Source organism: Hippocampus zosterae, chromosome 21, assembly GCF_025434085.1.
Source record: "Hippocampus zosterae strain Florida chromosome 21, ASM2543408v3, whole genome shotgun sequence".
In the NCBI taxonomy this organism is placed as follows: domain Eukaryota; kingdom Metazoa; phylum Chordata; class Actinopteri; order Syngnathiformes; family Syngnathidae; genus Hippocampus; species Hippocampus zosterae.
In genome coordinates, this window is record NC_067471.1 from 8,421,600 (window position 1) to 8,446,837 (window position 25,238).

Here is a 25,238-nt window from a genome sequence, read left to right on the forward strand (position 1 = left end):
CGAGCGGGTGATGACGTTTCGGACAGTTTGAGTATGTACCGGAAGTGTCACGCCGGAAAAGGCCCACTTCCGCCACAGTTGACCGAAACTGAAAAACGGGCCCATTCTCAACTGATTTATTGATGTCAGATTTTAAAATACCGCCAGTCACGAGAGTTTACCTTTAGAAACGACGGGTTTTGTCATATGAGTCCAACAGGTTGGCTACCTTGTGTAGTTAATTCGTAACAGGTAATGAAATCTCATAACTGCTATCGAGTTATCGGAAATTGTCAACAATTTTGTGTATCTGGATAAAAAAACGTTCCGTACTTTATTTCAGATAAGGGACTTTTACAAGTGATGCAGGCTCATTTTAATGGCACACAAAGCAATCACTGCCCCATTACAACCCATTTTACAGTTAAACTTTTAAGAACTGCTGTTGATTAATAACATGGAACTTACTGTAAAGAAATGTTTGGGATTAATTTAACACAGGTGATCATTAATCATTTAAATATTTGTTTTCAAAATACGTAGAGTGCAGTGATAATGTTAAAACTAGGTCATGTAGTGTTTCACGATTACATAAAATATAGTTTTCTTAGTATAAAACCTGTGGTGTAAAAAGAGATTGACCTTTAGATCATTGTGTTTTTGTCTCCTGCCAAAATTTGAGTCATAGAAAATCTCCCAAAAATATTGAAATTGTAAAATGGCTCTCGAGATATCCAGAAACAGTGCCATAATTAAAATTGCCATTTATTGTTATCCATGTGCCATACTTACAAAGGCATGCGCTTGTTGACAGAATTTCAGTACTTGCCCGAGTCACCAATATGAATCCAGAAATGACAAGGTTACATGCAGAATAAACCACATTTTTTTTCACCCACTTTGCCCTCTCATTAAGATGAGTCTTCGACATTCATTTATCCAACAGTTTTCTTCAGAGACACCAGACAAAGACAAAACAAACATTTGTTTATACATGCCCCTGCCCTTCCAGAGTACCTTCAACCCCAGCAAAGAAAAGAACATGTAGTGTGTTATTCTTAATGTTGTTTTCACACATAAGCAAAACAAAGGGACTGCTGACATGCATCTGAGCTGACTGAGACGTACAAATAAAATACAGGGTGACACAGCATGCCATACATAGACTAGTAGGCCCCCCGCCCCATCTGACGAACACCCTTCCATCCCCGTGTCCGCCTCCAGGCTGCTGGCCTCCCGTAGTGGTTGGATATAGCTGAGAGATGAGGGGCGTCACTCGTGGCAGCACGTTTTGCAGCAAAAGCTCAACAAGTCTCTACTCGTCTTGTTCGACAACCTTTGTCTCCGTCATGTACTTGTCAATCAGGTGGAGGGGCACTCCGCGTTGCATGAGTTCGTAGAAGGTGAACCCTCCTACGGTAGGTGGGGTTGGGGACAAGAGGGGAGACTCATGAGTAAGTCGGCAGGGACAGAAGAAAGCGGTTTAAGCATAAGGAAGATGTCGTTTGTCCCATTTCATTTCTGCTTTGTATTCGTGTATCGCAAGCCCAAAAAGTTTGTCCCCAAAACTCCAACTCAGCTCAGACTTCAGCTCACTGACCAGCGTTTGCCAGAAATGCTTTTAAAGTGCCAAAAAGTCACAGCTTCACAGTAATAATATTTGTTCTCCGATGAGGATCAAGAATATCTGCCTGTGAGGATTTTGATATTAACTGTCTGCAGCTCTTGCTCCACTGCTTTTTATGAAATATATTTTATGATGTTTTATGCTGTGTTTAACTTCCTTTTATGCTTGTGTGACAGAAGAGGAGACGACGCAACAGCAGGAACAGCAGGAACATCTACACTGCAATATTGCGTCAAGGGTAAGCTGTTCAAGAATTACTTTAAAAATATATTAATTTTAATTGGGCTGTTTTAGAACAGTTTCAACCATTTCAAACAAAGTAGAACTGAACTGGGACACAAGCTGAGCTTTCGCACATACGGCCACTATGCCAAAAACAATGTCATCCAGCACAGAAAAGGCCCGAACAAAATCTTCAGTTTTGCACCAAAGAGTTAACTGTCTTGTTTATTTTGGCTGCTCTCAAAATTCATCTGATGTCAAACCCTTTCTCAGAAAGGGAGGGAATTTTTAAAAAAGGGTTTGTCAACCGTTGTTTGTACAGTTTGTCAAGCAATTTACTCACCTCATGTCGTCTGCACACAACACTCAAGAGTCACAATATGGCAACCAGTGAGAAATACAAAATAGACTTGCGAAGGAGTCCAGCTATGAGGCTTCATGCAAATCCTGTTACATTAAAATGGCCGATGTTCTTTCCAGGGGGAGGGGGGGCACTTCCTGCGAGGGCAATGGCAGCCACATTCCCAACCAGCAATTCAAATTTAGAAAGCAGGCTGACGGCGGGTTGCATAATGAATGACATAAGCTTCATATGCCGGATCCATATGAAAGCTTACCTTTTGTGAGAACAAACAATTCATAATTCTTGAGTTTGGACTGGGGGGGGAAAGAGAAGAGAATATGGGTTAGCAAAAATGTTTACATGGTGTTATATGTGTGCACCAGGGGGTGTACCAATAAGTGATTACTGGGCTCTTTTTATATGAGGAGTTAACGAGTGAAAAAAGGCATCGTTGTGGAGAAAAAGTCAAAGAAGTGAGGATGGAACTTTTTATCAGGTTAAAATAGACAAATGAAATGAAATTGTGTACGCTACCTTCTGGTGTCATTAGCGCAGCCTTACCGTCATAACATTAGCTCTTGAAAAATGGCAATGTAGGCAAATCATGTTAAAAAAAAAAGAAATTCTGAAAAAACGCTCTGATACATCATGAGATTAGCTTGCGGTTAACCATGTACTTACTATTTATGTAAAGGTAGCTTTGCAAAGAAGCGGTTGTTGCCAACCAATGAAAGCATGTTGTATCTCTGATTGTTTTTTTTTTAAATCCATTTCGGATCAAAAGAAAAACAACACATGGTAGAGATATAAATATGCTTTTCATTGGACATGTTGCTCGATTGCCTTGGGGACTTGAGGCTCATTGATGCTCGTACCAACAAGCATACGGAGTCACTACCCTTTTAGTTCTGCGACACCATTGCAGGTTGAGCCGCAGGGCACTGCTCTGGACGTTCCGTTTCCCCACACATGAAGTCGAAACATTGCAAAGGTAATGTATCAATAAATCATGTGTTTGTTAGGTCAATGCTAATTTGCGTCCATTCACAACACTGCCCCCACGCAGTTACCGCTGTTACTGCAAACTCTGGTAAGTGCATACTGTGTGTGTTTGTCTAACGTGGCGAATAAATGAACATGTGAAATATGTAGTCCATCAAAAGGCTTTCAAGATAACTGTTTGGAGTATCTTCTTGGATATATGGGGACATGTGACTCCAGTAACACTTTTTCGTCGATGCACAGCTGCTGTGGCAGCAAAAAAAACGACAGATACTTACGTGTTTTTACACGGCAGACCTCTGGATTTTCCACAAAATTGGAAACACTGTGACCTACTTTGACTTGGCCTCCGAGGGCTCTTTTTCGATCATTGCCTCTTTTTATAAATGATTATTTCAATTCAAAGAGAGCAATTTGAGCCTTTGGAAACCACGGGGAGTCCACTCTGCGTCCACCCTTACCTTTGACCTCCAGTTTACATTCCACCTGGGCTTCCCCCAAGTCGTTGATGGCCTTGCAGGTGTACATTCCCCCATCGTAAGGGCTGGGTTTCCTAATCTCCAGCGTGCACACGCCCTGGTTGCTAAACATGCGGTAGCGAGGGTCATCGCCAATGATGATCTTGTTCTTCATCCAGGTCACTTTGGGCTGCGGGAAACACAACCACGGCGTTAGGATTACCGGAGTCATTTTGTGGGTTCCCCCTTGCCCAATTCCTACCTTGGGATGGGCACGGACACTACAGTTGAGAGTGGTGTTGTAACCAGCAATGCCAAACGTGTTGATGAGCGGCTGCGTGAACTTGGGCGCCTCGTTGAAGTCGTGGTCATTGAACTCGAAGATTTTCATCTTCATGTCTGTGGTTGCAAGAGTAAAGGAATAGGGTCTTCACACAAATCTTCAACAGATCCCTGGAGCTGTTTGAGGTCCCATCCTGCTTCAAACAGTCTACCATCATCCCAGTTCCCAAGAAATCGGCAACATCGGAACTGAACGACTATAGGCCTGTCGCCCTGACGTCTGTGGTCATGAAGTCCTTTGAACGTCTTGTGCTGAACCACCTAAAGAACGTCACTGGACCCCTGCTGGACCCTCTCCAGTTTGCCTACCGGGCAAACAGGTCTGTGGAAGACGCAGTCAACATAGGTCTGCACTACATCCTCAAGCACCTCGACAGCACAGGGACCTACGCAAGGATTCTGTTTCCCTGCGATCCCCCTACGATCTGCCAGTGGATCCTCAGCTTCCTGACGGGACGGACACAACAGGTGAGACTGGGAGCAACAACATCATCAATACGCACCACCAGCACTGGAGCCCCACAGGGATGTGTCCTCTCGCCACTGCTCTTCTCTCTCTACACAAACGATTGCACCTCAACAGATCCAGCTGTCAAACTCATAAAGTTCGCAGACGACACCACGGTCATCTGTCTCATCAAAGACGGCGACGAGTCTGCGTACCGCCAACAAGTGGAGCAGCCGGAGCTCTCGTGCAGCCGACACAACCTCGGGCTGAACACGCTCAAGACTGTAGAGATGATCGTGGACTTCAGGAAAGATTCTTCTCCACAGTTGCCCCTCACACTATCCAACTGCCCTGTGTCAACCGTCGAGACCTTCAAGTTCCTGGGAATCACAGTCTCGCAGGACATGAAGTGGGAAGTCAACACCATCTCCATCCTGAAAAGGGCCCGGCAGCGGATGTACTTCCTGAGGCTGCCGAGGAAGCATGGCCTGCCACAGGAGGTGCTACGACAGTTCTACACGGCAGTCATCGAATCAATCCTGTGTTCTTCCATCACGGTTTGGTTTGGGGCCGCCACAAAAAAGGACAAAATCCGACTTCAACGGACAGTTAGGACGGCAGAAAAAATCCTTGGCACCGCCCTACCCACTCTTGAGGACTTGCACACTGCAAGAATCAAGACAAGGGCACGCGGGGGATCCTCCTGGATCGCACCCTGCCCACCACCTTTTTCAGCCACTCCCTTCAGGCAGACGCTACAGATCCATGGGCACCAAATCCAGTAGACACTTAAACAGCTTCTTCCCTCTAGCCATTAACTCCTTAAACAGTCACTGACGTAGTCACTCTTCTTGCACCACAAAATGGTACTACAAAACTACTGGTTACTCTAAAATGGTTCAATGATTTTGTTGTTTACGATGATACTAGTGCAGCGTGTTATACCGGAGACAAATTCCTTGTGTGTTCTACATACTTGGCCAATAAAGATGATTCTGATTCTGATGATACTGGGTGGTATCAGATGTGATGAGGGAGAGACAATGATCCTTTGTCGAAAAAAAATCTGTCACCCCTACCTTCTTTGACGATGAGGGCGCTTTTCCTGGTTTGGGTGGCCGACTCGCTAAGTCCACATATGTTCTCAGAATAGACCCTGAAGTAGTACTCGTTGCCCACCACCAGCTCGGTGATGGCGATGGAGGTGCGATGATAGTGCTCAATGCATGTGTACCATTCCTACGTTCAGCACATGAAAATGTGTAAACGTGATGAACAAACCATGCAGATTTCTCCCAATTCAGCGTTTACCATTGTCTTCTTGTCTGCCTTTTGAATGGTGTAGCCAGTTATTGCAGCATTGCCATTATCTCTGGGGGCAGTCCAGGACAGCGATACGTTTTCTCCCCAGACATCTTCAATATTCACAATCTGGGGCGGCCCAGGTAGATCTAACGGCATGGAAACGCAAAAATGAGCCAAAGATTTGGCGGTGAAAATGTTCTTTCGTTGCCTTGTTTCTTTACCTATGATCTGGATGTCGATCTCAGCTGAGTCCACGTGGTTTTCCACCTGCACCGTCATTTGATACTTCCCGGAGTGACTGCGTTCTGCTTTGCGGATGAAGATGATGCTGTCACAGTCCGTGTTACGGATGCTGACGTGGGCAGGATCTATGGGTTGACCATCCTTGAGCCAAGAGACCTTCGGCCTAGGTTTGCCCTATATGGACATCGTCACAGGGGTATGTGGAGAATTATGTTTGATGATGCTTGGAGGAAAAAAAAAAGGGACTGGATTTTGACAGCGCTTTACCATGAATGGCACCACAAGGTTGACTGTTTCGCCGACTCTTCGACTGTAAGTCTGCTTCAGATGTCGTGGGAGACGGATCTTGGGTGGTTCTGGAGAAGGACGATGATCACAAAATTGAAGACATCAATTACCCCTCAGAGGCAACTTTTATTGCTCTTTTTGCTTTTGCTAGCATTTTTTTCTTACCAATAACTTCCTTGACAAGAATTGCGTGCTGAGTGGTCCGCGGAGCGCTGGCTCCCGCAGCATTGATGGCCTTGACTCGAATGAAGACTTTAGTATCAGGTTTCATGCCTGTGATCGTGTATCTAGTCTTGTCTATCAGTTCGGTGTTGGCTGGTACCCATTCATCAGCTGTCGATCAAGAAACATTGCATCTTTTCAACCTGGGCTTTTATCAAGGAAAGCAGAGTGAGTCCCTGTTTGTGGGTGAGTGGGCTTTCTTACATCCTTCAAGGCAGTACTCCACTAAATACCCGTCGAGACCAGCAGCTCCAATGGTTTCTGGAGGACGCCACTTGATGGTCACTGACGTGTCAGTCACGTCATCCACCACCAGCATGGTGGGCTCACTGGTCACAGCTTGGAAGATGCAAATATCGCTCGTCAGACTTGTGTGCTTGCGACGACGTACACGAACAAGATCAACGCACTCGCACATGAGCGGAGGCGCCTCCCTGTCTGCCAACCTCTGGTCTCTGTCCATTCTTTATCCGGAATAATTTCACTCCTACTGTACTCTCCCATGGACCTAATCTCCTAAACCTCTAATCCGCAGATGGTTTGGCAGTCATTCTAAAGACATTTTAATATCTTCCAAAGCTCCTGCGTGGCCAATGGAAATCTCAGTTAAATGCTTTGGACGGTGGTGAAACCGGAGGCAACAGCTGTGCGCCTGAGCTTCCAAGGACACATCGCACACTTTGATTCAACCTTAACCCTTGAGCAAAGAAAATGACAACAGCCTCGTAAAACTCATCACATGCTGGTGATATGATTGTGTTGGAGTAAGGCGCTCTGTCGACAGTGCCAGTGAACAGCTGAACCATTGTCCCAGCGGACATTCAAGGGATCGTTTATGTGACTCACCGAGTGGGGTAAAAGGTTTGGATGGTTCACTGGGCTTGGACACCCCGATGGCATTGACTGCAAATAGCCGCACTTCGTATGGCACACCTTCAATCATCTTCTTGGGCTCGTATGTTGTCTCTTTGATCAGGTCAAAGTTTATTCTCATCCATCTCGAGCTCTGCTTCTTTTTTCTCTCAATGTAGTAGCCTGTGGAGGACAGCCAGACTCAGTTGTCTGTTGCAAAGTAAGTCTGCGAGGTAGGTATGATGACATTTACCTAAAATTGGTGAACCCCCATCGTATTTGGGTGCCTCCCACGTCATAGTGCACCAATCACCTCCAATCACAGGGACCAAAGGAGCCTCTGGAGTATCAGGGATGTCTGCAGAAAGAGAAAGGGGTCTTAAGTTTGAGAGATTCTTTCAAAAGACGCAATACCTTTTTTTTCTTCCCAACTCTTACCTACAACCTTCAACTTGATGTGAGCTGAGGCCTCTCCAGCCTCATTTTGAAGGACTAATTTGTAGTTGCCCGTGTCTTCGCGCTCCGTGATGTCAATCGTCAGGCTCGTCTGGTCAACATACGTTTCAGCTCGGACACGATTGCCCGACTCCAGAATAACCTGAGACGGAGAGATGTGGATGGCCAATGATTTAAAATGTCATAAAGTGCCATCTACCCAAGCCACAGACAAAAAGTTTGAAACTTACCCTTTCTCCTTTCATCCACACCACCTTGGGGGCTGGTTCTCCACTGATGGGGATCTCCAAGCGCAGTTTGTTTCCAGCCACAACCGTCACAGTGTTGTCGACGAAGTTCAAACCTTCCAGGTGCACCTTTGGAGGGTCTGAAGAAAATTGTTTCTTTACTTCTTTCATGTTTTTTTTTTCAAGTGTGTGATCTGAAGTCAGTGAGCCTGGATGGAGCGTACCTATGACATGAACCTTGGCAGATAGACTCTGTGAGTACCCATCAGGTACAAAAGTGTAATCTCCAGAATCGTGAAGGGAGGTCGATTCAATAGAAAGTTCGTGAACTCTGCAAAAAAAACCCATCTTTATGTCCATACTTTTTTTTTTTTTTACATCTAACAAAGAGGTAGGTCATACTTATGTTTGTGTGTGATGGTAATGTGGTCATTTTCTTGGATCAGCTGTCCATTCCTATACCATCGGCCTGCGACGTTTCCTGGGGAGATCTCACAGCGCAGCTTCAGAGGCTTGCCCAGCAAGACTTTTGTATCCTCCAGGTCTTGATGGATCTTCAGTGGTTTCACTGTGAAACAGAGTTCGGTTCACCTCACACCTGAGCAAAGCCGTTCTACGAAATCAGTAAGCGACAGAAGAATCTGTGTTGACATACAGTCAATCTTCACGCGAGCCTCTGATGAGCCTCCAGAGGCCATGACGGAGTAAGTCCCAGTATCTTCGAGGGACGCGTCGTCGATTACCAGGAAGTGTTTGGTTCCCTCGCACTTGACTCGATATCTGGATCGAACCCCTGTTGGAACCTCTACACCGTTTTTCATCCTGAGAGAAAGAGCCGCATTCAACTGTGGTTCAGGAAAATGAAGTTTCTATGGAGTTCTTCTCATGAACTACACCGTGATCTTACCATTTAACAGGGGCGCCCTCCTCTGTCACCTCACATTCCAGCTCGATCCGCTCATTCACTGTGGTTGTCACAGGCTCAAGACCTTTCACGATCTTTACTGGCAATTCTGCGGTCGAGAAATGGGGATAACGCTGAAGCGAAAACCCATGAAGGTCTACCAAAGTTCTTGATTTTTTTTCTCCCCTCTTCCAGTACCTTTGACAAAAAGCTCCGTGGAACACTTCTCGTCTCCTGCTGCCACAGAATACGCTGCGTCGTCATTCATACCACAGTTGTTGATGACCAAGATCCTTTGTGTGCCCTTGTGCTCAAATATGTACCTAGATGTGATCCATCCATTAGCTTGATTCAACAACTTACCCGCTCAACTTTCTTTGTAAAACTCAGCACGTCGAATGAGTTGTTCACCATGCATCACGCACATCGGATCGGAAAAAAGCTAATTCTGCAACACTAAGCTGGACAGACGAATCGACTTACTTCCTTTGACTTAAGGTCAGCGGCGGAGCCAGAACGGGGCCAGAGCACGCCGAGTGTGCAAGAAGTGATTATGGCACATAGGAAGGAGCCACGACATGACAGACAGACATAGACAGAGAGACATCATGCCCGGGGGTGGTAGTCAACTAGAAGAACAACAGGAAGTCCCGGCGATGAAAACCAGAACACAGCACTAGCCTCCCAAATGGCTTTAGCTTGGCATGGCTTTGACATGACTTTTCTTTGCAAATCGAGGATCATATCGATTCGCTGCAACATTCTGAAGGGAATTGTCATCATTGCCTTGAAATGTTTTCCCGCGAGAACTCAAAACGCAAACAGTTGTCAAACCCTCCATATTGCGCCTTCTTGCCAAAGCCAGGCTCAGTTAAAGACCTGTGTGGGAGGTACCGCCCTTTCCTGTACAGAGGCATACAAAAAGCAATTAAACACAACCGTACGTGTGCGATTATCACTCAAATGTCGCTCTGAAGAAAGTCTTCAGAGCCACATTGAAGTCGAGAAGGAACCGATAAGACAGCGGCCAGAGGAGGACGTATTCCCGCAAATGAATAGCATCATGTCCGATGCGCTTCATTTGCGTTTAGAGCTGACAACAGGAAGGATAGACTAAAGGTGACATGGTCGCATACTTGGGACTGGGACGGATCTCTTGTCCATTTTTGTACCACTTCAGGTCGACCGTGGGATCAGTCAGATCAACAACCAGGCGGATCTTGCCTCCTTTATCCACCTGATACGCAGGCTCCAGCTTCTTGGCAAAGGCTGCAAAATGGCACATTTTTTAATCGGCGTGGTTCTCTCTGGAATTCCGCTCGCCGAGTAACCACTTTACCTTCGCTCTTTTTCTCCTCTTTGGGAATCTTCTTCATTCTGCGCAACAGGCCTCTCAGATCCGTGATACCGTACATGAAGGCGATCTTCTCGTACTCATCTGGACGGGCATTCTTCAGGATCTCCCACACGTCCACCTCGGGAGTGTCGTCCTGTGCTTTATACTCCCTGGGAGGGTGTTGGATAATATGTGAGGACCAGAGTCATAGGATAGTGTTTGTAACATGTCTTGAGGAATTGGAACTGTAACGCGAAATTCTGTACGATACAATCCTCCCCGATTTCCTCAAAAAATGTTACATGAAGGGATGGGCTTCATGCAACGTCTTCCTGACTTTGCTTCTACCTTGGCGAGGATTAAAAAAAAAAAAGGACATTCATCCCGCCATTGGAAATGGTCGCCTCGAGTAATTTTGGACATCGGAATGCATAAAAATGGTCCATCGGACTGAACTGAAGTAGGTAATAGTTTTGTTAATCAGCTCATGCGGCCTTCCTTCTTGTCTGTGCTTACTTCAGGTCTGTCTTTTTCCAAACGTAAAAATGTATTCTTGCTTGCAATGAACATTATTGAACTGGGTTTCCTTCTATCTGGCCCATTCCCTTTTTGTTTTTTTTTTGTTTTTGAATGCTCACTCCATCGATCCAGTCAGGGACGTGCGCATCATGTTAGATTGAATCTCGGGGTGGGTGTCGGATTATATTTGAGATCCTGGTTAGTAAACTCATTGACCCGAGGCATGAGTGGCGCTTGCGTTAGGAGAACATTCCATCACTTCCATCTTTCGTGGACATTTTTCCAAATGTCTGAAAGTTAGCGAGGTGAAAAGCGGCAGACGATGTTATGGCATTCGTGACTCTTTCTGTTTATTTTCAGGCAATTACGATGTGGTGCTGCAAAATAAACACCGGGTGTGTTTGCATTACTGTATATTTCCCACGTGAAATACAACGATAATGTAGCGATAACACTATTTTACTGCATCATTTGCCTGTGGCTCACTAGTGCATCTTCAACAACGGGAAATGCTCCGAGACCATTTCCATTATTGCCGACTGCCAGCAGGAGCCGTCAGAATGCTGCTTTCAAATGAAGTGTTACCAAGCTACTGTACGCCAACACTCTTTGCTCGTCCAATTCGGGGAGCTCCCCCAACCCTTTCATGCTGAGGACTGCAAGATTAGAGTACTCACCCGCAGTAAGGTCTAATGCTTTTAGTACCTATGGTTTTCGCTCTACTAACCTTTGATGTCTGAATGTGTAGGGGAGAAGAAGAGACAAGCCCAAAATAAATGTATCACTTATCTGGTCGTGTCTGTGATTAGCATGAGCTTAAAGAGGCAACGTTGCGGTTATTTTTGAGCAACCAAGAGAAGCGGGCTAGACATAGGCTCGCCATTCAATGGGTGGCATCATATGAATCATTTTTCAAAGAAAGCCAAAAGAAGCACATTGAAACCATGACCGCAAGGAAGGGCAACATCCAGTCGGCGGCTGGGCATGATTCTCACCTATGCTTCAGGAGAGCACTAAAGTCAAGCTCCCCTGCATCGTCTTGGCCTTCAGTGCTGTTGTTAACAGGGAGAGATTAATAAGGATTTCATGAAACAGTCTCAAGGAAACAATGCTGTGAACGAGCCAACACAAAGCCGACGCTCAATCAACGTATTAGCTGTGAGCTAACAAATGATTGGTGCTTACACAAAACTCAGGTCTTACGTCTTTGGTGTTGGAGGGGAAAAAAGGTGGCTTGTGTAAGTCTCTCGTCCCCGGGCGACATTGCCGCACGCAGCGTGACGGCGCAATGACACCCAGGGTGCTTTGTATTGCCTTCCATACACATTGTTTGAGGGTGATTTAATATATCAAAGTTGGCCTTTGATTGTGTCAAGGTGGTTGAGTTGGCGGTGGGTCGCAGTGACGGAACCGCTGTCAATCATTTCATGTCATCCTTGTATGCATTTACAACATTGCACCTTTGTGTTGCATACTGAACACACACTCCCAAGTGGGTGTGTCTTCATGCATTACCTCCTTTTGAAAGCCGACCGAATGTCGATACTTTGTGATCCCCCGGTTTCTGGAAGACAGCGTTCACAGTCACTCATTCCGTCGTCTTGACGGGGGCACCCGTTTGGCGCTTGAACCGACCTTTCACTTCCAGGTCGAAGGAGCAGCTGTCGAACTTGTCCTTGTAGCTGACCTCACACCTGTAATTGCCCGCGTAGTTCTCCTTGGCCTTGATGATCTGCATCTCAAATGTGTGGATCTGTCCGACGAGACGTGCATCGATGGCGTCAGAGAGCGACTTATCTTATCCGATGGACGCTCGGGGAAAAATTCTTACCTTGGTGTTGCGATCGAAGGTCTCTTTGAGCTGCAGGTGCTTCCCTGTCTTACTGGCCAAGTCCATCCATTTTCCCTTGAACCACTTGACGGTGGGTTTGCGCAGAAGGTCTTTTGCTTCTACTTTGGCGACAAAGGTGATGTCCCCACCTTTCGCGTACAGCAAAAAGACATTGTAGTGAATGCTATTTTTCCACGATGCCGTTTTCCTTCCCAAACAGAAATTTGGTTCCACTCCGAGACCCAAATTTGCTGAAGTGCATCGTGTCAACTGATCCATTGTGTCATCTTGACTCAATTCTCCGTCGATGACGCTTACCGACTGACACCATGCCGCTCACGGGTTTTTCAATTAGCAGGGTGGACAACGGTGGCGTCTCGATGGGCTTTTCCAATTCCTCCGGGGCTTGGGATTCACCCAAAGACCACACTGGTGCACATTGAGGACAAACGCATACAGTTGCACATTTTTAAAAAAGGAGGGCAATAGGTCATAGTTCATTTCGGTCACCATCGGTCTGAGCCCCGTTACAACCAACAAACTTTTGCACTGTTGGAGTCTTACCACGCAGACCCCCCACCCCCAGACACACACAGGGCGACACACACTTGGACACATTTTTATCACTTTCACCACCACCGGCAGCAGCAGCAGCAGCAGTTTAAGCGACACTGAAAGCATGAAGTAGATGTGAGGGAACACAAAACTTACTTCAGATGATGCCCAACAAGGATGACTTAAATGAAAGCGACGCTATTCTCTCGATCCTCTACTGTGTGTCACAATATCAATATTTTCTAGTGACTGTGTCTACCACTCAATTACCTGAATCTTTTCTCCCCATGGAGGTAACAGGGACGCTATCATCTAAATAAAGACAAAGAGAGGTTTACAGCATATTGGCGGGAATAGTACTGTAAAGTCCGCTGTCGTAAGCACACGCCAACACAAAAAACGCCAAGCGATTAGTTGTTTGGTTTTTTTAGGGGGAGGGGGGCTAGGATTTTATCTACTGTTTGAAGGGAACTACCGCTACTCAGAGGGCAAAATTGAAAGTGTAATCTTGAGTTACAAGGTGGCTGTTAATTGGTTAGCAAGGAGACATCCCCACTTCTCTCTGTTGTTCTACCAAAAGTTGTCCAAACACATCAAAAACATGTCTGCCAGCATGTTTCCTACGCGCTAATCTTTAGTGATTTAGAGAAGGCGACCGCGTTGGTCGGAAAGGCTGTCATGGGACTGAACAGAGAACTGAACATCTTACTAGGCAGCTCAATTGAGAGTTTCTTGAGTGAATTGGCTTCCTCTGTGAAAAAAAGCACAGTCATCACGGAAAAGTATCAGGGTCGGCTCAAAAATAGAAGTTGCTTTTCAACTCACTCCCTTTGCCCACCATTGACAATTTTGCTGTCCGATGCTCTTATATTTATTCCTCTCCGGTCCCCATTTTCGGGAGATGAATTATATTCACAGTCTTCCAATACGACACACCGAGAGGAAGTGTCAATAAATTGCATGGCATTTGGTTAAATTCTTTCAATAGCGACCGATAAGTATCCACGGTATACTGTGCATACATGTGGAATACCGATTTTGCATCCATGTCTTTATTTGTCTAGTAAAGACTGATGCTCGGGCGTCTCTCTCACACATACCACACGACTGTTACTTCATGTATGTCCGAGCACGAACATACATCTCAATGTTAAACATACCGCGTTCATCCCAAATGAAAGTCATGCGAACCGCGGACCTTATATTTTTCAAAGTTATATCCGCCAGCTTTATATCCTGACCGCTTGCGAACATTATTGTGGCTCAGCCTCTTTTCTCCTTCTGTAATGTCGGCCGTCCTCGTAAATAAGTGGGAATGTTTTTTGGGATACCAACCTGAAGGGGTTGATGGGGGCGGACTAGTGGCTGTGACGCCGGCGTCATCTGCAATAAAGGTGTTTGTTGACATATGTACCCACCTAGCAACACGGTGAAAATCCTTCAAAAGCAGGCAAGCCTGGGGGACATTAAATGGACATGCACCCCTTGAGGACAAATCCCCCAAAATGCCAAAAAAAAGCCAAAAATGCGCGGTGGCGTGAGATCCCGAGTGGATCTTTATTGCGCTCATTTCTGCAAGCTCTGTGGTGTGCGTTCAAATCTGCAAGTGCCAAGCGGGTGCAATCGTTTCAACGATGTTGTGTGTCGCGGTAATCTAGAAAATGTAACCTAATTCAGGAAGCCAATAAAAAAAAAGTGTCACTCATTATCTGAACGCATAGGAAAGTGCTTTTCCAATTCCGCTTCCTACCAATTTGTTTTTTTTTTCTATTTAAAAAAAATCATTGTTTCTTGTGTAACTTTCCAATTTTTTTGATCGATATAGTTGGCGTTTCACTTTTCAAATTGAACCGCTCAAACAAATGAAGATATTCCGCGATATTCTTATTTATTGAGACGCACCTCATTATACGTTGCCAACACAACCCGACCCCCAGGAAACCATGTTGTTCCACAGCTTTGTCCAACCTTTCTCAGATTCCTATTCCCCGAAAACTCACCTTTTTTTCTACGTATTGCAGCCGTAGCTCTTAGAGGGCTCTTTCCAGTTTTATCTCATCCTTCGTCTTGGGATTTTGATATACAGTATTTCAGCCCTACCCGCAGTTTAGCGTGTAACATCGTACAAACGTCTTCACTGTGAAAAGCGTCAAGCCGCAGGACAGGTGCAAGGGAGAGCCAGCACGCTAACAACCACAAAGCGCCACAATCATACCTCCTCCGCAAAGAAGCTGCAGGCCTCGCCGAGTGAATTTAAAAGTCAAAGGAAATACTTGTGAGGGCACACCCCAAACCAACACGGTGACGTGAGTTGTGGGGAGAGGGTGGAAGAATCGAAGACGGGGGGTTGGGGGGGCAGTCAAGGTTACCCACCTGGGGGTGGAGAGACCTCCAGGGAAATCGCAGGGAGGAGCGGGGCACCGTTACTTTCTGGTGCAACACTTTCTGAACATAATGTGACAAATAAAGCGGCGCATGGATTTGGATGAGCACAAAGCTTTTTTTTTTTTTTTCCCAAGCACGCGTCGTGTCTCTTGTACACTAAAGACACGACCGCACACAAAAATACACACATTCACGCATACTTGCAGGTCACACACATTGATACTTGAGACGGAGCATTCTCACAAGACAAGCACCAACAATGTCATTTCCGTCTGGCAAATGCACATGTGTTGATTTGGATTAATGACGTTCAAATGTTAGGTTTCGCCCACGACTGCAATAATTGACTAGTTTGCAAACGTTAGCGCCGCTGATCATGAATTCATCTTTGCGTCACCGCGTTTGAGCCGCTGCTGTCGTTATTCTGCAAAAAGTCCCGGGGAGGGGGGGGGATATTTTTAGGGCGGCTTTCGGGGAACTTCTCCGAGCGTGAGCCTCAAGATGCTGGGGCTCCAAGGTCAAATCCCCGCGGCGGCAAAAAGCTCGCCGCTCGCCGCCCACCATCCCCCCCGACCCGCCCGCCCTCGCGTAGGGCGGCCCGTCGCGTCAGCTGAAACAACAGCGAGGGATCAGCTGGCGGGCGAGTGGAATGTCAGAGATGCTGAGAGCTCTGTGGTCGTCACGGCGGGGCGCGGCGGGGCGTCCATATCGTCTCGAAGAATCAACCCGTCTTAACGTTGACGAGCTCTGCTTTGGCAGATGTTGTCTGCTCAACTCTTGCAAATCTCTTGCTGTTCATTTCTAAGGCATTCGAAGCCTTTTGTATCGTAATGTACTTTTTTTGATTAGTGTCTGAGGTCCGAGGTCGGTAATGGCCAAATGGGTAGACATGTGGTTGTTGGTTCCAAACCTGTTCCATTAAGCTTGGCGGCACAATGGAGCATGGAGTTAGCATGGGGTTGCCGGTTCGAATATTGGATCGGACCATTCTGTGTTGAGTTTGTTGTTCCCCAAATGTTTGCTTGGGTTTTCTCCTCATACTCCCGACACTCTTGTCAATTGCTTGTCTGTATGTGCCCTGTGATGGACTAGTGACCACTCCAGGGTGTACCTCGCCTCTTTCCCCAAAATCAGAAGGTTCCAGCACACTCATGATCCTCAACAGGATGAGTAGTCGAAAATGGATGGATGGAGGCGTCACTCTGAGTCCCTCAAAGCTACCATCTACATCAGTGTCCCCCATTGGGTGAGTCATCATGTGTTGTTTACCCAACCGGAGACAAGTCTGAGTCTGTCTGATTGTCGTGGCAGGGTGCGAATTGACAAGTGGCGACCCGTCATTGGCTGCTCACCTTCCGGCTGTGCGGTTGCCGTCTCATCTAAAGGGAGAAAAGAAAGGAGGGGATCCATTACAAGACGCTGGGTAAGTAAATGATACGCAACACACTGACCTATTTTGTTAAGTGACTCCCGACAGTCTTAACTGATTAGGACCGAGGGCCTCTGCGACAAACCACGTGCTCCTATTTAGGTGTTCAATGTCTTGCGCAAAGACGCATCGTAAAATGCCAAATCCGTTGAAGGCGACCTGTTTTTTTTGCGGTGGGGGGTTCACCTCAGTACTCCAGTCAAGGTTTAGTGGAGAAGATAAACACCAGCAAAGTGATAAGAAACATGAGCTGGATGAAAATGAACATTGGGTGACCTTTGACCTTTGTCTGGCTTGGATGCAAGCACTAACTTGATCCGAAAACCTCACTGTTCTCCTTGAGGGCCCGGGATATCGCACGTCGGAAGCTTGGCGACGGTCGGCTGCGCGCAACCAGTCCACGCACTGATCTCAACTCTTGTCTCCAGCGCATTTGCCGATAAAGTATCCTCTTTGGAGAGCCACTTTCTCCGTCTCGGCTTCGGATATCCCTGAATTTTGTGACGATTCCCTGTCAGCATTCCACCACCCAAAATTAGCCGCAACGCTTGCTTCCAAACAATGTGTCGCTGGCTACTGCAAGCGCGATCCTGCGGGGTCACATCATGCGGCCTGAAACGAGTTTCGCCCCCATGGCCGCAGGGATAATGAGGGTGCAGAAAGGTTTTGCTTTACCTCGGAGGGTCTCCCAGTTCAGCTGACAAAGTTGCAGGTATTTTCAGCTGTCGCCTCTGCTGACGCTCAAACAGAAAGAGGCTCACGGGGGGCTCCAACTGTTGCCACTGTCACCGGCCTTTAGTGTGTGAAATAAAACGTCTGTCCAAGCCCCGATCGATCTCCCCATTGCAATTTGATGAGGTTTTCTTTTCCATTAAGTCATCTGACAACCTTTCATGATTTATAAAGGCCTTTTGTATAACATGAGACGGAGAAGAAAAGCTCAGGGAGAGTGTTGCAAATCTGTGACGAGAAATACTGGATCAAGTGGCGTCGATGCCGTGGGCTTCTCCTCGAAGGAAACCCAAGACAAAGGAGCTTAAGATGAGGACAGTCGCGGAAAGTGTCTGGGCATCGGGTCAAAAGGGGTGGCTGCCCTTTGAGTGAGGTATAAAGTAGCTGTGGGGTTGTCAAATTTGGTGCCTGGCCCAGTGTGGGTGTGTTTTTCGCTGGTGGTGGGGGCTTGGGGGCGGGGAGGAGGCTTGGGTGTCAGTGGAGGGAGATGGCAGGGAACAAGGGATGGGGATTAAAAGTGAGCTCATTCCAAACTATTCCAGGGACAAGAATCTCTGCCCCAAGAGCTACTCTGGCGACCCATCATCTCCTGTTCGGCATCCGAAGTAGGCGGTGTGGGGGGGAGGGCGTCTAAAACAACAGCTGGTCCGACCCATTTGAAGAACAATACTTTTCTGCACGCATTTACAGTATCTCCCGTGGGATGTGTGGCTATTTATGGCTAACGCTTGTCACTGGCTGTCTCTTAGGGGATCGGGAGATGCACGAACCAAGAGAAACTGCATCGCACACGGGACAGACATCCTTGTACCCGACTCTCAATTGAGATCAATCCCGTCATATGCCATATGACACAATCCCAAGACCGCCCAGTCGTAGGTTTGCATTACAAACGGAAGCTTGTGCAAATGAGGCTAGTGACGATCCCTGCAAGGAGGAAGCAAAAATTGTTCTTTTTCTGTGAAAATGGATCAAATTGTCAAGCCTCAAGCCAGGCTTCACTACTGCAATCGGCTTTGAGTGCTACTTAGATGACCACCTGTCACTCCGCAAGGATCTGCACTACTATTTGGTTGCTCGGTGAGCTCATAACATCCTCTCATACTTTGGCACCGTCGTTTGGATGGAAAATATTTATCAATCTTGACAGAAAGAATTTATGGACGGTCATCTGACCGATCAAGGGTCCTCTTGAGATATATATATATATCTGTATAGAGGACGCATCCATGATTCTCACAAAAAGTTTTGAACGTACTCTTCATGGGCATGTCTGAGTTGCTCATGGAGAAGGCCGAAGTAATACCATCGCCTAATGACAGACGGGCACGGATTCAACAGGAATGTTGACCGACGTGAGATTGCAGATGGCAGATGTCGTGGTTCCAAAGTGAGGGCGGGACGATGGGATGGTTTTAGAAGAGGTGTCCAGTTTAATGTGCACTTTGCCGTAAATCATCTGGGAGACAACTGGAACACATTTTGTATCGTTGATCCCGAGCGCAGCCACCATTTCTCCAAGACGGTCCCTCAACCTTCGAAGCGACATTTGATTTGGATTGCGCCGCTTGAGCATTCCCTTGCATCCGTGCATCGTCAATCATACAACGCTAAAAAGCATAACAATACACGTATATCGCCCCTTCACTTTTCTTTGCGCCTAAAACGGTCCTCCCCGACGGCTTGCGTTCGTCCTACTCATCACTTCTGCACCCCTACCTTTTTTGGGGGGCTCTGGCATCTTGAGCCGAGTCCAAGGGAAGACTGTCAGGCGGTCAACAAAAGGTGCAGCTTCCGAGCTGTGGGTCTCAACGGGAGGTCCACCAGCAAAGGGGGCGGGCGGCAGGTAGAGCGTTGGTGCACTCGGACGAGAGTGATGGGAGATGAGGAGAGCGCAGGGGGTACGTTTTGGAGGTCTCGTCAGGGGTGGGGGGGAGGAGAGTAGGAACGGTGACAGATCCAGGAGGGACATGGCTTTCAGGCCTTATATAGATAGATGGCACGCTCCACCTCTCCCTTCTCGTGGAAAGTCAAGCTTTGTCTGGCCCGACAGTGAGCAGCATCCCTGTCCTCTCAACCCATCTGCTGCCATGCCAGCATTTTGGACTGAAGGGAGCAAGGCGCTGCAAAGACAATGCGCAGCCATTTCCTGTCATTTATACTAGCACTCAAAAGTTTTTTTCGTGAAACCGGTCTTAGCAAGAGATGCTTTCATACGAGTTACTCTCAAAACGGATCTAAGCAAGACGACGCCTGCTCAGCTTTCTCACCCAAATTATGTTACTCGACACTTGGGTCGATTTTTCTTCACATGCAACCCCCAAGCGGTCATTTTGAGTGTATTGTCAAGGATTTCTTTCAGCGGGTGGCTTTCAAGATTATTTATAGCCAAAGGATGCTTGGTCTATGCGAGACGGACTGAAAATAAACTACAGTGCCCAGGCTGACCCCCGCCCCCGCAGCACAAGACCAGGGGGCCTATTTGCGGCAATTGTAATTATTTCGGCAGATTATATTCTTAAATGTTTAGATGGGCAGACCATCTGAGAGGCGGAGAAACCTGAAGGTGTCGCCGTTGTCGCTTTCTGACAAACGCCGTCTCACAGCCCGCTGCTCACACGTCCCGACGCAGTCGGCGACACATTTGCGATAAAGGCGACAAAAGATAGGGAATTATGTAATCGGGTGAAATTTTTCAAACAAGACGACACTCAAGGGGTGCGAAACGAAATAGACGTCAATGAGAAGTTGCCACACAATTATGAGAAAGAAATGATGACAAACGGGAGCCATTCAAAATCTCCAAGATAATATGTACTTATTAAGTTGACGGTATGTGGCCTTTCTTGGTCACACTCGGGACGCCCGCTGGCCCATTTATAACTGGGGCTCCTGCGTGAAATGCTGGGCTTAGGGGGGCGGGTATCATGTGGGCAAGGGGCCGCAAAGAGCTCCAAACCATTTGGTATTGTCGGCAATGCACCGGAGAGTTGGCATCACAGGAGTGATTTAGCCATGAGGTCACAAGCACATCAAACGAGGGGTGGGGGGAGGGGGAGGGGGCTCTTTAAGTGCAGATCAGATGGACTCTAGTGACACCTTTTGGTTCAAGCAGCAAAATGTTCTTTTTATTGGAGATGACGCACACAATGTCGACTTGATATTTAACGGCACCGTCGGTCAATTCCAGGCACGGACAATCGGAAGATGTCTGCTCCAGTGAACGTTCAGGCCCCGGTTTGCGCTACAGATCTTCACGGTGACGCTTGTGCAGCAGCATCAGGGTGTGCTCGCTGAACTGGTAGGTGAGCTTCTTTTTCACCTTGACAATCTCGCCCGAGCGGGCGTAGTTCCGCAGGGCACGCGACATCTTCTGGTACGTCATGGGTCGTTTGTTGCCTTTCCTTTGGCCCCACAGCGCCGCCAGCTGGTCCTTGTTGCGGGCGGAAAAGCGGAAGACGCCCGAGGACGACGGCACCCAGGAGACGCAGTGGGCCATCGTGGGGTCCTCAAGCATCTCGAAGAGGAAGTGAAAAAGGCGAAGCTTCCTACCTGCAAGACGCAATATTTGGTCAGTGTCTCCTTTTTTTTAAATTTTTAAAATTTTAGAAGTCGATTTCCTCAAGTATATATCATCAGTAGTATATTTGTTCAGGTCATTCTCAGGGCCATGTTTTTCAAATAAAAGTTTTTTTTTGACAAGCCAAATGTTGGGACAAATGTTAACAATTCCAAAGATCTGCTCCGAAGCGCTTTTTGAAGCTTTAGATTGCAAATTAGATCCGGATGCTAAGTTGCGACAATTTTGAGTTGTCAGCGTTGTATGTATGCACAGCACGGCAGTGTAATTTGACGACTCGCCATTAAAACACAAATAACTCTGCTCCTCCAAGTCAAAGCTGGACCAGAAGCTTTAAATTCTGCCACCGAACCCAGTTGGCACTCGGCAACAGGAAAATTGGGCCGGTATGTTTTCACATGAGTAGGCCCACAAAAAAAGTCTCAAGAACCAATGTTGAAAAAGACGGCGAGTGGGTCTGCCATTTGGTGACGTGGCCGTTAAAAGACAAAGCCTTTTCTTTGCAATTTGTTAAGTTGTTGTCTGAACCAGTTTTTTTTTCTGTGGATTTTTAGCTGAGGTTTTCCAGACTATATAACACTTGCCAATGCAAATATGCTGGAGGCTGGTACATTTAGTCACCAAAATAGGAAGGCATCAGTTTTCAATGACAATATATTCCTGACTGTGTAACAAACGACATCTGCGCTGCTGAGTGTTAATAATTTCCTCCAAAACAGCAATTCCCGGAAAATAACGCGGCTGATAGCGAGCGAGACGATCGCTGCAAACACTGCGGTTATCTCATAAATATGTAAAATAGATGCATGCATTGTTTATGATACCTTTGCTCGGAGGCGACAAGCTCCCGTGGCAATAACCATAAGAGGTAAGAGGACAAAAGCAGAACTCACCGCTGCCTGCTACCGAGGCCTGTTGTTTGCTTAATTGTCTCGTGGTCACGGAGGTGGCTGAGGGCTCGCATGGCACCGCCTCGGGGCCAACTGGGATGCTCTAGCTCACAGGCAAAACCACAGTGTCGGAGTTTAAGAGAAGCTCATGTTTTGACACGGTAGGGCTGGGCAATTAATCAATTTGATTGATGGACCTTTTTTTTCCATCTTTTTATTTAAAAATAACATTTTTAAAAATAAAACTGATGCTCTATTTATTTATTAGCCACAGCAGTGTTTTAGCAAACGATAGCAAAGACTGCGCACCGTATTATGAAAAAGAAAATACAGCAAAATGTCTTCAATCTTGAAAACTACGACAATAATTTTAGAATCATATCAATGCTCACCGGTGGCTCACAAGGCCTCCAGCATTGCTCCCAAGTGTCGTTGTCCACACTGGTTGCATCTTCCTGCACACCTGCACAAATGCACCATCACATGTGCAACATATTATGTCACCCCTCCCCCAAAAAAACCCAACAACAACATAACGAACCGTTGTTTTCCCTATTTTGTTTGTGGTACTCCTCCAGGAATTCTAAAATCACCTCCAAATCAGACTGAGCCTCCTGGTACGAATTCTGAAGGAGAGTTGAACGTCAATATTTGATATTCTGCTAGAGAGAGATTGCTCGTTGCTCTTTACCATCGCTGCTCATCCAGTTGGCCCGAATATCGACTAAAAAGTATGTCAGTCTGCTGTTCTTATACCTCCCCGAAGGGGAGTGAGGGTTCGTCAGCCCGGCGGTAACAATGGGCCCCGTGCCGCAACGACGCCAGCAGCAGCAGTAGCAGCCAGTCAGCCCGTCAACAAAAGCCCCCCAGAGCTGACCACATCCTCCCCTCTGGGCCAGATAAGGCCGTGTCTGTAGCCCGCCACCACTCTCAGGAAAAACACACTTGCGGCCATATTTTTCCTCACAGGATGTGTCGTGAGAGTCACAACGGCCGTGTTTAAATAATGTTCTTGAAAGGGACTTGGTTTTCCTTGTCGTTGAATGACATTTTCTGTTCTCAACATGAAAAATCAGGCGACGTGTCGATCATGAGGCGAGACACAAAAATTCTCAAGAAACCCACACCTTTAAAAGTCACGTGAGGTCAGGAACATTTTCTTTGAGCAAACGGGTTCATCGAGTCAGTCAGGAATGTAGCAGTTGTATAAATCACAAATTCATTTATTGTGCGGCCATTCTTGACAACTCATATTCAAAACTTGACTCTGGCGCCAGCTTGAGCCACGCGAAAAGAAGAGCCGTGGTCGCCGATTGTCCTTTCAGCCATTTATTGAATGGGACAAATTACAAAATGAAAACACTTGCAGGGAGCAAGGACAAGTTGCTAACTTTGAACTCGAAACTTTGATGGGGAATGTTTGTTGGAGTGTCCATATCTGTTTCTTATATTGTACTGCGTTCATATGTTGACCAAAAAAATCTGCTGATTTGACCGACATGGTCGCAAAACTGTTTAGACTGACGATACCGCTGGATTTGGCGGATGTCCCTTGTAGACGGTGAGGATACCACCAAGTTTGTCAAGTATTTCAACAAAGTGCGGTGAAACCGGCAGCATGCTCGTAGTCCTGCGCCGGGCACTGTTCGTGCCAGCTCTGCCAGTCGAGCGCCGCCGGGCCGCAGTAGCTTGGCGCGGCGGCCGGGCTGGGCGGGGTCCCGCTCGACGCCTGCCCCGAGCCCAACCTGTGCAAGACGTCGGGGTTGAACTGGTAGGTGAGTTTGCGCCGCACCTTGACGATCTCGCCCGTTCGGCTGTAGTTGCGCAGCGCCCGCGCCATCTTCTGGTAGGTCATGGTCTTGCGGTTGCCCTTGCGCTGGCCCCAGCACTCGGCCAGACGCTCCTTGTTCTTGGACACGAAGTGGAAGGTGCCACTTTCGCTGTCGCTCCACTGGATGGAGTCGCCCATATCGGGATCGTGGAGGGCCTCGTGGAGGTACTCGTACAGGCGCAGCTTCTTGCGACCTACGTTCCAGCCAAAATAACATAAGAAGTAGATCAAAGTTAAACGTGTATCGTGAATACCTTTTAGGTTTCCAGTATATTACGAGGATATTTTAAACGTTTTATTTTTAAAAGTGTGCTAAAAAAATATTTGAAATTTCAAAATGAGGCCTTTAGTCTTGTCATCCCGGGCATTAAACCGGCACACCTTTTTGTGTGAGTGGACAACCGCCATGCAGCCACGTGCGTGAGTTACCTCTGCTGTTCCTTTGTGATGGCCCGAGGCGTTGGGATGTGTAGAAGTGAGTGGGTTCGCTTTGGATTGAGGGCACGTCGGGAAACACCTGGGACCATGTCTGCTGCTGAGCCAAGAATCCTAGTTATCTTTTTTTAATATATATTTTTAAAAAATTACAAAATGACTTACTGCGCTGGAATTGTGCCAGTCGTATCTGTGGGCCGGCATGTCAGCGTGGGGGCCAACCAGGCAGTAGGAGATCTGACACTGCTGAGCGCCCAGAGTGTCGTAGTCTGCATACTCTGAAAGCAGGTAAATCACTCAAAACAGTCCTTAAAATATGAACCAATGAAGTATGAAATGTACACGTCCCTTGATGGGATACCTGAGTTGTAGTAGGGATGAGCGGAATGCTGCTGAATGACGTCGATGGCGTCCTGGAAGTGTTGGTTGATGTCGTTGTCCCAGCAGTGCTGCGAGATCATCATTTGGACGGATGAAATGTCTGAGCATGTCATGTACCGAGGACGAGTGCATCGTATACTAACCAAAGTGTGCACTCACCATCTTGTAGGTGTGAGCGAGGCCCTGGGGTGAGGGGTTTTCTGCCCTCATCGGTGGACGCCAACCTTGGCCAGGTATGAAACATTTTCCGCTAGCCGTCCACTGGCATAAATAGTCAGAGGACGCGCAATTTAAATGCGTTAACGTCACAATACAACACAGACATGATACACTTCTCTTTTTCTGTGTGTGCGTATGTGTGTGTGTGTGTGTGTGTGCGCGCGCGTACGCATGTGTTGTTGGGAGGCACAGAGAGA

At 47.1% G+C, this 25,238-nt stretch overlaps 3 protein-coding genes and 1 long non-coding RNA gene across 5 annotated transcripts; 1 reads left to right on the forward strand and 3 right to left on the reverse strand.

Moving 5' to 3' along the window:
• The first annotated feature begins 31 nt into the window (after positions 1–31).
• Positions 32–23,879, forward strand: LOC127593802 (uncharacterized). The gene is made up of 7 exons (XR_007960511.1): positions 32–231; positions 1,783–1,844; positions 16,649–16,790; positions 16,856–16,967; positions 20,896–21,006; positions 21,124–21,276; positions 23,734–23,879. It is a non-coding gene; the product is annotated as an uncharacterized LOC127593802 (long non-coding RNA).
• Positions 713–19,692, reverse strand: mybpc1 (myosin binding protein C1). The gene is made up of 31 exons (XM_052055419.1): positions 19,425–19,692; positions 16,897–16,923; positions 15,533–15,604; positions 14,495–14,542; positions 13,869–13,910; positions 13,430–13,471; positions 12,923–13,033; positions 12,605–12,753; positions 12,409–12,526; positions 12,289–12,337; positions 11,769–11,825; positions 10,258–10,424; positions 10,055–10,187; positions 9,117–9,241; positions 8,922–9,027; positions 8,670–8,836; positions 8,417–8,582; positions 8,239–8,345; positions 8,018–8,154; positions 7,770–7,929; positions 7,585–7,689; positions 7,326–7,514; positions 6,684–6,818; positions 6,423–6,590; positions 6,237–6,325; positions 5,948–6,143; positions 5,733–5,872; positions 5,501–5,660; positions 3,894–4,030; positions 3,635–3,821; positions 713–1,392 (listed from the first exon to the last, which is right to left on the reverse strand). Exons 1-31 carry the CDS (start codon positions 19,675–19,677, stop codon positions 1,295–1,297), a joined length of 3,840 nt encoding a protein of 1,279 aa, XP_051911379.1. The 5' UTR covers positions 19,678–19,692; the 3' UTR covers positions 713–1,294.
• spi2 (Spi-2 proto-oncogene) lies at positions 20,950–23,148 on the reverse strand. Its single transcript, XM_052055445.1, has 5 exons — positions 22,867–23,148; positions 22,717–22,801; positions 22,568–22,638; positions 22,179–22,278; positions 20,950–21,257 (listed from the first exon to the last, which is right to left on the reverse strand). The coding sequence occupies exons 1-5, from the start codon at positions 22,867–22,869 to the stop codon at positions 20,950–20,952; spliced, it is 567 nt and encodes a 188-aa protein (XP_051911405.1). The 5' UTR covers positions 22,870–23,148.
• spic (Spi-C transcription factor (Spi-1/PU.1 related)) lies at positions 23,767–25,116 on the reverse strand. Of its 2 annotated transcripts, none has more exons than XM_052055440.1 (5): positions 24,982–25,116; positions 24,803–24,890; positions 24,607–24,719; positions 24,436–24,538; positions 23,767–24,200 (listed from the first exon to the last, which is right to left on the reverse strand). In XM_052055440.1, exons 1-5 carry the CDS (start codon positions 25,030–25,032, stop codon positions 23,767–23,769), a joined length of 789 nt encoding a protein of 262 aa, XP_051911400.1. In that variant the 5' UTR covers positions 25,033–25,116. The 2 variants fall into 2 exon arrangements, with proteins under 2 accessions (XP_051911400.1, XP_051911399.1); XM_052055439.1 differs by having other exon boundaries at positions 24,436–24,541.
• Between the last annotated feature and the right edge of the window lie 122 nt (positions 25,117–25,238).